The sequence below is a fragment of the Mastigoproctus giganteus genome, chromosome 4, assembly GCF_048544385.1.
Source record: "Mastigoproctus giganteus isolate SK-2022 chromosome 4, ASM4854438v1, whole genome shotgun sequence".
Lineage (NCBI taxonomy): Eukaryota > Metazoa > Arthropoda > Arachnida > Uropygi > Thelyphonidae > Mastigoproctus > Mastigoproctus giganteus.
The window spans coordinates 155,903,408-155,916,808 of record NC_143578.1 but is presented as its reverse complement, the minus strand read 5'-3'; the positions used below and the strand labels follow the sequence as shown (position 1 = coordinate 155,916,808).

At 38.1% G+C, this 13,401-nt stretch overlaps 1 protein-coding gene across 1 annotated transcript in view; it reads left to right on the top strand.

The window, feature by feature from the left end:
- LOC150087129 (uncharacterized) overlaps nucleotides 1–13,401 on the top strand; it is a 129,830-nt gene that overhangs the window by 73,905 nt on the left and 42,524 nt on the right. Inside the window, exon 6 of the mRNA XM_090372383.1 lies at nucleotides 10,016–10,154. Within this exon, the coding sequence (XP_090228509.1) occupies nucleotides 10,016–10,154 (139 nt within the window). The remainder of the gene's footprint in view (nucleotides 1–10,015; nucleotides 10,155–13,401) is intronic.

The window sequence follows — 13,401 nt, the reverse complement described above, 5'->3', positions numbered from 1 at the left end:
TTGGAGAGGTGTGGTATTAAGGGTAAGTTGCTACAATGGATAAAGGGATGGTTGAGTGGGAGACGACAGAGAGTGGTAATCAATGGACACCGCACTTCGTGGACAAATGTTATTAGTGGAGTTCCCCAGGGTCCAGTGTTGGGCCCATTGTTGTTTTATATATTTATCAATGATATCGATGAAGATATATTGGGTTTAATGTCCAAGTTTGCAGGTGATATAAAGGTTGGCATGGCTGTTAACAACAGTAAAGACAGTATGCTACTCCAACTGGATCTATCTAAGTTGGGCAAATGGGCTGAGAAGTGGCCTCTGAAGTTTAACTAATGTAAAGTACTGTATATGGGTAGCAATAACTGAAGAGAGACCTACGAACTGTGTGGTATTACACTCAGGGAAGTGGAAAGTGAAAAATACCTGTGAGTAATTGTACTACTATCAAATATGAAGTTTGCTGAGTAGTGCAGCTGGGCTGCCAGGGCAGGTCATGGAGTCTTGTCGATGATATATAGGAATTTTGCTAGCAGGGACAGGGAGGTGATTATCCCGTTATACAAAGCAATGGTCAGGCCACATCCAGAGTACATGTCTGGAAACCTCATTTTAGAAAGGATGTAAAGTTGCTAGGACTAGTAGAAAGAAGGGCAACAAAATCAGTGAGGGGAACAAAGGGAGTGCTCTTACCAAGGAAGGTTTAAGTTCTGCAAATTGCACTGCCCAGAGAGTAGGCACCTGTGAGGTGATCTGATTGAGGTGTAAAAGGCTTTGAATGGGTTGAGCAAGCTGAATGCTGATGGGATTCTTCCTCTTGCTCAGATTAAGAACCCGAGGGGATACAGATTCAAATTGAGGAAAGACAGTTGTAGAATAGATGTGTGGAAATTTGCCTTTAGCCAACAGGTAGTTGATTGCTCATATACAGCCAGACTTCCATCTTTTGTTGTGGAAGTTGATAGCCTAAATAAATTTAAGGCTGAGCTGGACAGGCATTTGGAACAATGGAGGGGTGAAATGGGAGGGTTTTTTTTTTTTTTTTTTGGTTGATGCTGCACAAGCTTGCTTTCTTGCATCATCTTCCTCTACTAAAGCTAATATTTCTTAGTTGGTATGAAAAGCCTAGTAGCTTCCAAGATTAATTCTTTGAATACTTCCCATTTTGAATTTGCTGTTGGTAACATCATCAGTTGGTCCCCTCGTATAGAATTCAAATACTGTCTCAGACCACCGCAGTGACGAAATCAAAAACCCTTTAGCCCTGATGGTAGTTACCTCTCTGAGTAAATCCCACTTCAGCACACTGTTGTCACTGCCACCTAGTGGTTACTTTATCTGCAGATTTTTAATGCATAAAGAATCACTACTGATAATCAGATCAAGAGTATTACTCCCTGTAGTTGCCTCCTGAACATGCCGCTGTAAAAAACAATCATCCAATAAATCCACAAAAGTCTTGCTAGTGTGTGAATGATTAACCCTAGATAGACTTTGGAGACTGTGGAGTTGAACTAAACCCAGTACTGGAGGAAATGGACTTGGGTGTTACGATACGGTAAGACATGAAATTCTCCAAGCATTGTAAACAGGTTGAAAGGAAGGCCCATGGTGTCCTATCGATGATCTATTGAACTTTTGCAAGTAGATAGGGACGTGATAATCCCATTATATAAGGCTTTTGTTACACCACGCTTGGAATACTGTGTTCAGGTATGGAGGCCGCACCGAAAGAAAGACATTGAGCTTCTTGAAAGGGTGCGAAGACAGGTAACTCGCCTGGTGAGATCGGCAAAAGGGCGTCCTTACGAAGAAAGACTTCGAATATGTGGGTTGCGGAGTTTGGAAACTAGATACCTTAGAGGAGATTTGATTGAGGTGTTTAAGGCTCTGAGAGGCATCGGTAAAATGAATGAGGACGAAATTTTCAAGATTATAAATGATGCTAGACCTAGGGGACATATATTCAAGATACGGGGGGAGTTGTTTAGACTGAACTGCAGGAAGTTTTATTTTAGCCAGCGAATTATAAATTACTCGAATAAGTTGCCTACATGGGTGGTAGAGGCTGACAGTTTGGAGAAATTCAAAGGTCATCTGGATAGTACCTTTGGGTGAGGGAAACGGATAGGATGATAGGTTTAATTTCCTTTTATTTTATTAATTATTAGTTTTTTTTTTATCATTGTTTTATTCGGTTTTTTTGGCTGGTGCAGCATAAGCCATAGGCTTTCTTGCACCGTGCGCCCATTACTAATACTAATACTAACCCACAAATTCCAGTCAATAACTGGAAAATTAAAACCCCTATTATAAGATACTCTGATTTACTAGCCCACTCTATTTCTCTGTACAGTTGTTTATTATACTCATCAGAGTCATTAAATCTATATAGTTTAGGAGTCAGTCAGTATTTAATGGATTTCTCCATTACTTTAGATCAGGGGTTCTTAACCTTCTTAGTTCCACGACCCCTTTGCCAGTCAGGTGAATGCCATGGACCCCTTCTCAGAATAATGCTTTTAAATGCATAAAATAAAATTACAAAAAAACCAATTTAATGAAATAGTTACCAAAATTAAAAAAAAACATTATACAGTAATATATGTGTTTCTTTCTTAACACATTAAATAATAATACAATACATTTAAAATATAGGAAAGTTGAAGTTAAATTTTATTTTTTAAGGACATATCAGTGTGAAGACTTTTGTTGTTTATCTTGAATAAGAAAATTAAACTGTGGTGTGGTGTTTGACAAGGCAGCACGCATGTCATGTTGGACATCTAATCGATTTCGATTTTTTGTTTTCATTGTTAGAAGTGCTGAAAATACCGATTCGCACAGATATATCGTTGCAAATGGTATCAAAGCTTCCATAGCTCGCTTTACAAGACGAGAATAGGCAGGGAACACCAGAATTCTCCAAGGTTTTTTGTGGTAAACTCCAATCGTAGTAAGTTTTTTGACCTAAGATCAGTGAGTTCATCTTTGGTTAAGTCAACATCTTCGATACAGTTTATATCAGAAAGAAAAGGATTTCGGATCCATGGTTCAATTTTCATGCCATCAAGATAGAAATAACTTTTAAAAGAGTTCTGTAACGTTTCCAAGTGTTTGCAGATATCTCTTTCAAAAAAAATTGAGAGAGAAGTTTGCATTTCAACTACATCTTGGTAAAGCACTTCCTGCAACGGTGGAAAGTTTGCAAGAATGTCGGTCTCTACTCTCTTCTTCCATATTGGTAACTTAGCCAAGAAAGCTTTTAATATTTCAGTTGCATCCATAATGGTGACTTCATGACCTTGAATGGAAAAATTTATCTCATTCATATGGTGAAAAATATCTTGCCAGGTAAGCCAACCCATGGATAAAATCCTTCCTTTCAAAATGTTCCAAGAGTGGGTGTTCTCTTCCAGAAAAAGTGAAACTTCTGCCCTTAGTTCGAACAAGCACTTCAAGACTTGTCCTCTTGAAAGCCAGTGCACTTCTGTGTGGTAGGAAGCACTTCATATTCTGCTCCCATTTCTTATCAAAATCTTTTAAAAATACGATGATTCAGAGAACTTCTTTTGATAAAATTGATAACTTTTATGGCTGTTGACAATACTTCTTTCGAGGTTGTTGGAAGAGTCTTTGTTGCCAGTGCATGTATGTGTAAAAAGCAGTGAGTGACGATGACTTGAGGAGCTTCTTTTTTCACTAAAGTCGCAAAACCAGATGTATTACCAAGCATCACAGGAGCTCCATCAGTGCAAAGAGAATGAAGTTTTCCTTTCATTCACAGTTTCGTTTGTAAAAAAAAACTTTTTACCATTTCGAAAACGTCGACGGCCTTTGTAGTTTCTGAAAGAGACTCACAAAATAAGAATTCTTTGATGGCATCAGCATGCACATAGCGAACAAAAACAAGGAGCTGGCTACATTGAGAAATGTCTGTAGTTTCATCCAATTGCATACTGAAGGGGAATGGCGAGGCTGCCATTTCCTCAATGACCTGCTTCAAAATATTAAAAGACATATCAACTATTCTAGAATGTATTAACATCATTTGACAAGGGAACAGCTTCCAGTTTTTTTCTCTGTTCCAGTCCACAGACCAGTTTGATCATTTCCAGTGCACATGGCTTTACTGAAGTCTCTCCAATAGTGTGGGACTTCTTTTGCTTGGCAATCCGGTAAACAACTTTATAGGATGCTTCAAGAAAAGGTTTTCGTGAAATGGCAAATCCAAGTTTTGGAAGTGTCCCTGCTTTTTCGAATTGAGATTTTTTCGCACAAAATAAAACCAGCATCTTTAGATGCATTTTCAGCATGGACAGACTTGATATGGTCTTTTAGTTTTGCTGGCTTCATACTTCCGTTCGCAAGAATTTTTCCACACAAAAAACACTGCGGTATTTGAGTCCCGTCAAGTTCATTAATGCAAGTGAAACCAAATAATACATAGTTTTCATCATACTTCCTTTTCTTCGACATTTTCTTAAATTTGGTCTGTAACAAATGTTAAATAATTAATGCAATATTAGCAACTAAGAAAGACATATACGAATGTATGCATCGACAGACACACGGTGGGCCTCCACTTCATGGGCCTCCACCGTTGGACTGGTATACATGCACATAGCAGCAAAAAGGTTAAATTACACACTTCAACTGTTATCTAAACCGTAGGGCGTGTTTGAACATACCTGGTTTACACTCGTAGCCAGCATATCTATTCGTGTTAAAAGTGGCCTACTAGGCGCTGATTTGCCGGATAGTTTGCCAACTATGTTGCACGATAGTCTGTCCACAGCAGGACTGCAATCAAGTGCGATCTAGCGGCAGGTCTAATAACTGCCGTAATTTCAAAGTAACGATGAGCATAAGCAATTTTTTGAGATATGCAATAACTATAATATCTGTTATTTCTATTGGGGACTACAGATACAGCTAATACAATTGTAATTTATTACATACATTCATAAGTGAAGGAAATTAATGAGTTGATTTTTTTCCCATCCAAGCTCACGGACCTCCTGAAATCCTTCCACTGACCCCTGGTTAAGAAACCCTGCTTTAGATAGTGTTGCAGTAATGAAACAGGACAATAATTGGCAGGAAGTGATTCGTGACAGTTTGGGGAACTGGCTGTATATGAACAGATTTCCAAGCAGAAGGAAAAACACCTTTGGAATAAGAAAGTGCAAATAGGCAACACAGAACAGGAGTAATTTCAGGAGTTTTGAGAACAAATGGAGAAATATCATCAGGACCTGCTGCCTTCTTGGCATCAAGATTGCTCAAAAACTCTTCTGACATCCTTTTGATGGAAGACCACAGGAGACATTGAATGGAGTGTACTGGGAATGGTTGAAGGTGCTTTACCAAGATCATTGGTACAAGAGTCAGAAGAAAAGTAGGATTCTAACAGAGCACCTTTATTTTTAGATGAGGTGGCAGTGGAACTATCAAATTTTAAGAGTTCAGCATGAAGGTGGCAAAAGTTGCATCCAATATTGCTAAAGTTGCAAAATAGGTTTTAATAGAGTTGAGAGTAAAGATAGCAAAAGTTGAAGCCAGTGGTCTCAGACAGTTTTTCAATTCTATACAGTGGAATCAACTGATGATGTTTAAAACAGCAAATTCTAAATGGGAAGCCTTCAAGAAATTAATCTTGGAAGCTACTAGGCTTTTCATACCAACTAAGAAATACTGCTCAAAATTTAGACCGAATTGGATGTCAGATAAACTAATGTGGCCCGTGGCAGAGAAGAAAAATGTGTGGGATGCATGCAAATTATGAGGTGACACAGAAGCCTATGGCAGATACAAGATGGTCTGTAATCAAGTCACAAAGGAGGTTAGGCAAGCGAAGGCTGATTACAAGAAATCCTTGGCAAAGAATGCAAAGAAAAACAACAAAAGCCTTCTTTACTTATGTAAACATTAGAAGGAAGGAAGGGGATGAATCAGATTGGTCCACTTGGTGTTGGTAGTTCATCTGTTGATGATCCTCCTCAGGTAGCTAACAAACTAAATGTGTATTTTGCATCTACATTCACACATGAGGAATTCTGTAAGGAAGGAAGAACAGAAATTTACTAAGCCATAACAGGGAGCTAAATGATTTTGTAACAATGGAGAGCAAATTGGAGGAGAAATTGTTGAAGTTAAACATTAAAAAAGCACCTGGGGCAGATGGAATCTATCCAGTTATATTGAAGGAGGCAGTGAAGAAAGTTAGCAAACCTTAGCCATAATTATGAGAGCGTCCATAGATTCAGTTGAGGACCCTTTGGACTGGAGATGTGCAAATGTATCCCCAATTCACTATAGGGTTTCAAAGGGTGACACAAATAATTATAGACCTGTTAGTTTCACTTCTGTTCTGCAGGAAATAATGGAGTCACTGGTTAAAGAAGTGATGCAGGATCACCTAGACAAGACTGCAGTCATAGTTCAGACACAGCATGGGTTTGTTCAGGGAAAGTCTTCTCTGACCAATTTGATTGGATACTACGATGTGGTCACAAAGGAACTGGATGCAAAAAAATAATTTTGTTATCATATACTTGGGTTTCAGGAAAGCTTTTGATACTGTGTTGAACATGGAAGACTGCTTTTCAAATTGGAGCAGTATAGCATTAAGGGCAAGTTGCTGCAATGGATAAAGGGATGATTGAGTGGGAGATAGTAGTGAGTGGTAATAAATGGACACTGCTTTACGTGGACTAATGTTATTAGTGGAGTCCCCTACGGTTTGGTGCTGGGTCCATTGTTGTTTTGTGTATTTATCATTGATGTTGATGAAGGTATATCAGGCCTAATGTGCAAGTTTGCAGATGATACACAGGTTGGCAGGGTTGTTAATGACAGTAAAGACAGTATGCTACTGCAACAGGATCTAGAAAAGTTAGGCAGATGGGTTGAGAAGAGGCAACTAAAGTTTAACATTGACAAATGCAAAGTACTGCATATGGGTAGCAGTAACCCAAGAGAAACATACCAACTCTCTGGTACTACACTCAGGGAGGTGGAGAATGAAAAACACCTAGGGGTAATTGTGCAGTCAGATATGAAGTTCTCTGAGCAGTGCAGAAGAGCTGCCAGAGCAGGTCATGGAGATTTGCTAATAATGTATAGGAAATTTGCTAGCAGAGACAAAGAGTTGTTTATCCCCTTGTATAAGGCAATGGTCAGGCCACACTTTCAGTACTGCATACAGGTCGGGAGGCCTCATTTTAGGAAGGATGTAGAGTTTCTTGAACGAGTACAGAAAAGGCCACAAGATTGGTAAGAGGAACAAAGGGGTGCTCTTTCCAAGAGAGACCTAAGTTCAGGAGACTAGGCACCTGAATAGGAGGCATAACTATTGCCTTGTACATAAGGAGATGATTATCCCTTTGCACAAGACAATAGTTATGCCACACCTCGAGTACTGCATACCGGTCTGGTAGCGTCATTTTAGGAAGGCTGTAGAGCTGCTGTAATGAGTACAGAGAAGAGCAACAAGGTTGGTAGGGGAAAAAAGCAGTTCTCTTACCAAGAAAGGTTTCGGTTCTGCAAATTCCAGCATCTGGAGACCAAGCACCTGCGAGGTGATCTGACTGAGGTGTTTAAGACTTTGAATGGTTTCCGCTTGCTCAAAGTCTGATGCTGATGGTTGTCCCTCTTGTTCAGATTACATTTGAGATTTTAAGGGTCATAAATTCAAATTGTGGATGGTTGCAGAATAGATATGCGGAAATTTGCCAACAGTGTTGATTGCTGGAACAAACATCATCCTGTTGTTGTAGAAGTTGATAGCTTAAATAAATTCAAACGTTTGAAAGGAATATATAGGTGAAATGGGAAGTGTTTTTTTTTTTTTTTTTCCTTTTTATCATTTTCTTTTTCTTTTTTGGCCAATGCTATGTAAGCTTGCTTTCTTGCAACATATGCCACTGCTAATGCTAACCTGCAGAAATACAAATGGAAGTCTACGAGAAACGAAACCAACGGATACAGGCATCATCCTGAATTATAAATTGTGTGATCCCCACTTTACAAAAATTGGAGTGATGAAATCATTTATTTTAAGGGCCTACCGAATTTTCAAAAGGGAAAACGTCTAATGAGAATTAGAAATAATCACCAAAACTGCCTTAAATAATGAATTTCCTTTGCATATAATGAAGAAAAGAATAGGGAATAGCATCAAGGTCTTCAACCAACCTGAACCAAGATCTAAAAGTTCAACCATCTGCATACCATATCAGCAAAACATTGCTAAAGAAGCAAGGTAATATGGAATCAGTACATTTTTAAAAGTATCATCTTCTTAAAATAGATAGTAAAACATCTGACCAAAAACCATAACAATCCTAGAGGACTGATGTATAAAATATATTGCAGCTGTGGCGATGGCTACATAGGGTAATCTTATTGACTCCTTAGTTCCAGACTAAAAGAACACAAAAAGACATCCAATATAGCAGAATAGGGGCTCACATCTGGTGAGTATGGGCTTGGCACACTCAGGGTCCTGAGCTGGATATCATCATTCTTCTCTTTCTTGGCGATTCCTTTCTACTTCTGACCCTTGCTCTCTCTCTCTCTCTCTCTCTCTCTCTCTCTCTCTCTCTCTCTCTCTCTCTCTCTCTCTCTCTCTCTCTCTCTCTCTCTCTCTCTCTCTCTCTCTCTCTCTCTCTCTCTCAGGGTAATTCAGAATTTTTTTTTTGGCTGGTGCAGCATAAGCCTCAGGCTTCCTTGCAACACATGACTAATAATAATAAAAAATAATAATAAACATATCCTAGACTGTCTTGCATGCATTTCAGAGCAGTGATATTTGGGAATTTAGGAACACTGCATTCTTTCAACTGTTCAGCAGTACAATAGAAGCAAATTTAAAGACTCATTCTATATAAAAATTTATATAGAATTGTTTATAGAATTTTGCTGGGGCGAATTCTATAAACAGAAGACAAGGTATAGAATTCGATGAACAATATTTTAGCATCTTTAAATAGACAATAGAACAAAAAAGAAAGCTCTGAATAAGAATAGTCGACTGTTCCTCTCCTCTCGACCACAACCCCTCCCCACCGATTCAAGACCAGCCTAGCCACAACCTACAAAGTCTTTTGGGAGTGAGGCTTAGCAAACCATTCAGAAAAATCACCAAGGCACATTTGAACAACAACAGGAAAGCACTGGGCTCCAGGATAATGACCTGCCAACCTGTTATTGGCCAATTAGATGTTCATTCAGTCAAGAGATGCTATTAACAGCCGGTTTACTGAATAAAGGAGACTTAGGCATTCGGCAAACAGGTAAGCCAATACCTTTATTTTCTTTACCTTTCATTTGTGTATATCAAAAACTTACAAGCAGTAGATGATTTATATGAAACTTACTAGTAATGGACAGTTGGATGCTTGTATTAACACATTAATAATTAATTGTTACAGTTTGTTTTTCTGTCCTTTATTACAGCCAAGTATGGTCTGATGACTGCTTCCGGCAAGGTTCCCAAAACACTGCCTAATTGTATAGTACATTTAGTCTGTAGACTAAATAAACTAATTAAAAACCCACATGGTATAAGAGTGATTAATTAGAGAGAAAATTTCATGGAAAATCACCACGTAATGTCCTTTCCTAATTATGTTCAGTTAATTTTTTTTTTTATGATTATAATTTTCTTAACATTTTATTGATGAATCAAGAGAAATATTTTGTGAAGCATGTAATAATGCTTTTATGTCACTTAACTGTATGCATTTCTAGAAAAGTTCTCTTGATTCGTTTGCTGATGAAAATAAAAGCAATTTCTAACATGTAGATGAGCGTGTCATAATATCCTTCATACTTGCTTGTGATTCTGATTTTATGTTATTTAGAATTGAATGATATATATATTTTTTTTTTAATTAAACAATTCTCTCATGTAATTGTAACCACTGTATATATTTTTCATTTGTCTGTTTTTGTAAAGTGAATGAGCCTTTTAAATGCTAATGGTGTCATTTGTAACCTAAAAATATTTATATGTTAGGTATTACACAGTACTGTAAAATAACATCCTATCATCCTGTCCAGCATGTGTCATACACGTACAAAGTAGAAGAACTCTGGAAGCTAATTGCCACAATCACATTTTCCCAGTGTTTGATATTTTCAAATTACCAAACCAGGTAAGGTGTTTCAATTAATTTCTTCTGTTTGTTAAAAAATTCATATTTTCCATTATTAAATACTTTTTTCTTCTCCCTGGCTCACAATGCTGGGAAGAAGAAAAAAGAAATTTTTTAATCTGCAGTACATTTTGTAGATTTTTATGGCTTTTGTTTTTTAATTGGAAGTATGTCCCGGTTTTTTAGTGTTACAGTCAAAAAACATTACGTTTCTGTACTACTTACTTACCACATTCTTTTCCATCTCGTTCTGTAAAGGAAACCTCCATACAAAAGTAGTGGCAAAAAATTACTCACTATTTTTTTAATTTTTAGTGCATAAAAACTCTGTGTCTAGTCCTGTGATCTTTATTTGCAGTTACAAAGTTTGGATTTAATGATTGCAAACTTCATTTTTGCTTGCTTAAACTAAATTTCATTTGGTTTTTTGCAAAAATGAAGTTGAAATTTTATTGGAAGTCAATTGTGATATGGTTTACTCTTATCCAAAACAGTTTTAGCACATTTTTTGGAAAACATAGTTGAAATAAGAGGCAAAAGTTCAATGTGAAATAATGCATAAAGGATTTCATCCTTACAAGAATAATATTATTTACACATTCTGAGCAAGTATTAGGATCAGAAGATTTATAACAATAATTCAGTAAAGGGAAAGAGGAATAGAAATAATGTACATCATCCTATTTTGCATTCTTCCAATGCCAAATGTCACAAGGCTGAGATTGGCCATCGGATTAAGGTTCCACTGGAAAAGAGATCATTGGAAATTATGACTTGAGGTAACCTAGAGAACATTAACTGTGTACTTAGAAGAATTATTAGTAGAGAAGTTATAAAGATGTTGATAACTTCAAGTGTGGTTGCCTTAGTTGTCATCACAGAAAATATGTTCATGAATTTAGTATCCACAATGAAATTTTCTTTTATTAGGATGAACCAACTGTTAGTATCCAGGACAAAACATTCCTAGCAGATTAAACATTTTGTGATGAATTAGTAATTAGCATTAGCATTAGTAGAGGCATATGATGCAAGAAAGCAAGCTTATGCAGCATCAGCCAAAAAAAAAAAAAAAACTTCCATTTCACCTCTTCGTTCGTTCCAAGTACCTGTCCAGCTCAGCCTTAAATTTATTTAGGCTATAAACTTCCACAACAAAGGATGGAAGTCTGTTCCATTAACCAACCATCCGCTGGCGAAAGGAAAACTTCCACACATCTATCCTACATCTGTCTTTCTTCAATTTGAATTTGTGCCCTCTCAGGTGATTATTCTGAGCAAGAGGAGGAATCCCATCAGCATTGTGCATGCTCAAACCATTCAAGGCTTTATACACCTTTATGAGATCACCTTGCCGGTGCCTAGTCTCCAGACACTGTAATTTGCAAAATTTAAGCCTTTCTTTGTAAGAGCAACCCTTTGTTAAAAATTCATATTTTCCATTATTAAATACTTTCTTCTTCTCCCTGGCTCACAATGCTGGGAAGAAGAAAAAAGAATCTTGTTGCCCTTCTCTGTATGTTCCAACAGCTCTACATCCTTCTTAAAATGAGGCCTCCAGACCTGTATATAGTACTCAAGGTGTGGCCTGACCATTGCCTTATATAAGCGGATAATCACCTCCTTATCCCTGCCTAAAAAATTCCTGTGTCATTCACAAGACACTATAAGCTACTCTTGCAGACTGTCTGCACTGCTCAGAAAACTTCATATCTACCTGCACAATTACCCCCAGGTCCTTTTCGTTCTCTACCACTGTCAGTGTAGTACCACAGAGTTGATACGTCACTCTGGGGTTGCTGCATCCCATATGTAGTACTTTACATTTGTCAATGCTAAACTTCATTTGCCACCTCTCAGCCCATCTGCTCAACTTTTCTAGTTCCTGTTGCAGCAGCGCACTGTCATTAGTCTGCTTAACAACCCTGCCAATCTTCGTATCATCTGCAAACTTGGACATTAAGCTTGATATACCTCATCAATATCATTTATAAATACAGACAACAACAATAGACCCAATACTGAACCCTGAGGGACTTCACTAATAACATTAGTCCATGATGAGCAGTGTCCATTGATTACCACTCTCTGTCTTCCCCCACTCAACCATCCCTTTATCCATAGCAGCAACTTGGTTCCAGTGCCACACTGCTCCAATTTGTGCTGCAGTCTTCCATGTGCAACAGTATCAAAAGCCTTTCTAAGATCCAAATATATGATATCAAAGTTATTCCCTGCATCCAGTTCCTTTTGACCACATCATAGTATCCAATCAAATTGTTCAGGCAAGACTTTCCCTTAACAAAACCATGCTGTGTCCGAGCTATAACTGAAGTCTTTTCTAGATGATCCTGCAGTGCTTCTTTAACCAGTGCCTCCATTAATTTTCCTGGAACAGAAGTTAAACTAACAGGTCTATAATTACCTGTGTTGCCCTTTGATCCTCCTTTGTAAATTGGAGTCACATTTGCACATCTCCAGTCCATGGGTACCTCCCCTGAGTCCAAAGAAGCTCTCATAATTATGGCTAAGGGTTTGCTTACTTCCTTTCCTGCCTCCTTTAATATAACTGGATAGATCCCGTCCATTCCGGGTGCCTTTTTTATGTTTATCTTCAACAATTTCTCCTCCACTTTCCTCTCAGTTATTACAAAATCATCCAGCTCACTGCCAGAGTTTAACTCACCTCTGGCATTCAGGGTTGTTAATGACAGTAATGGCATTGTGCTACTGCAACAGGATCTAGATAATTTGGGCAGATGGGCTAAGAAGTGGCAACTGAAGTTTAACATTGACAAATATAAAGTACTGCATATGGGTAGAAGTAACCCCAGAGAAACATACCAACTGTGTTGTACTACACTTAAGGTGGTAGAAAATGAAAAAGACCTGATAGTAATTGTGCAGTCAGATATGAAGTTTTCTGAGCAATGCAGACAGGTTTCCAGGGCAGGTCATGGGGTTTTGTCAATGATATATAGGAATTTTGCTAGCAGGGAAAAGGAGGTGATTGTCCCTCTGTATAAGGCAATGGTCAGGCCATGCCTTGAGTACTGTGTACAGGTCTGTAGGCCTCATTTTAGGAAGGATGTAGATTTGCTTGAGCGTATACAGAGAAGGGCAACAAGATTGGTGAGGGGAATGAAGGGATCCTCTTACCAAGAGAGGCTTAAGTTCTGCAAATTACAGTGGTTGGAGACTAGGCACCTGCACGGTGATCTGATTGGCCAGCTGGAGTTGTGAACAT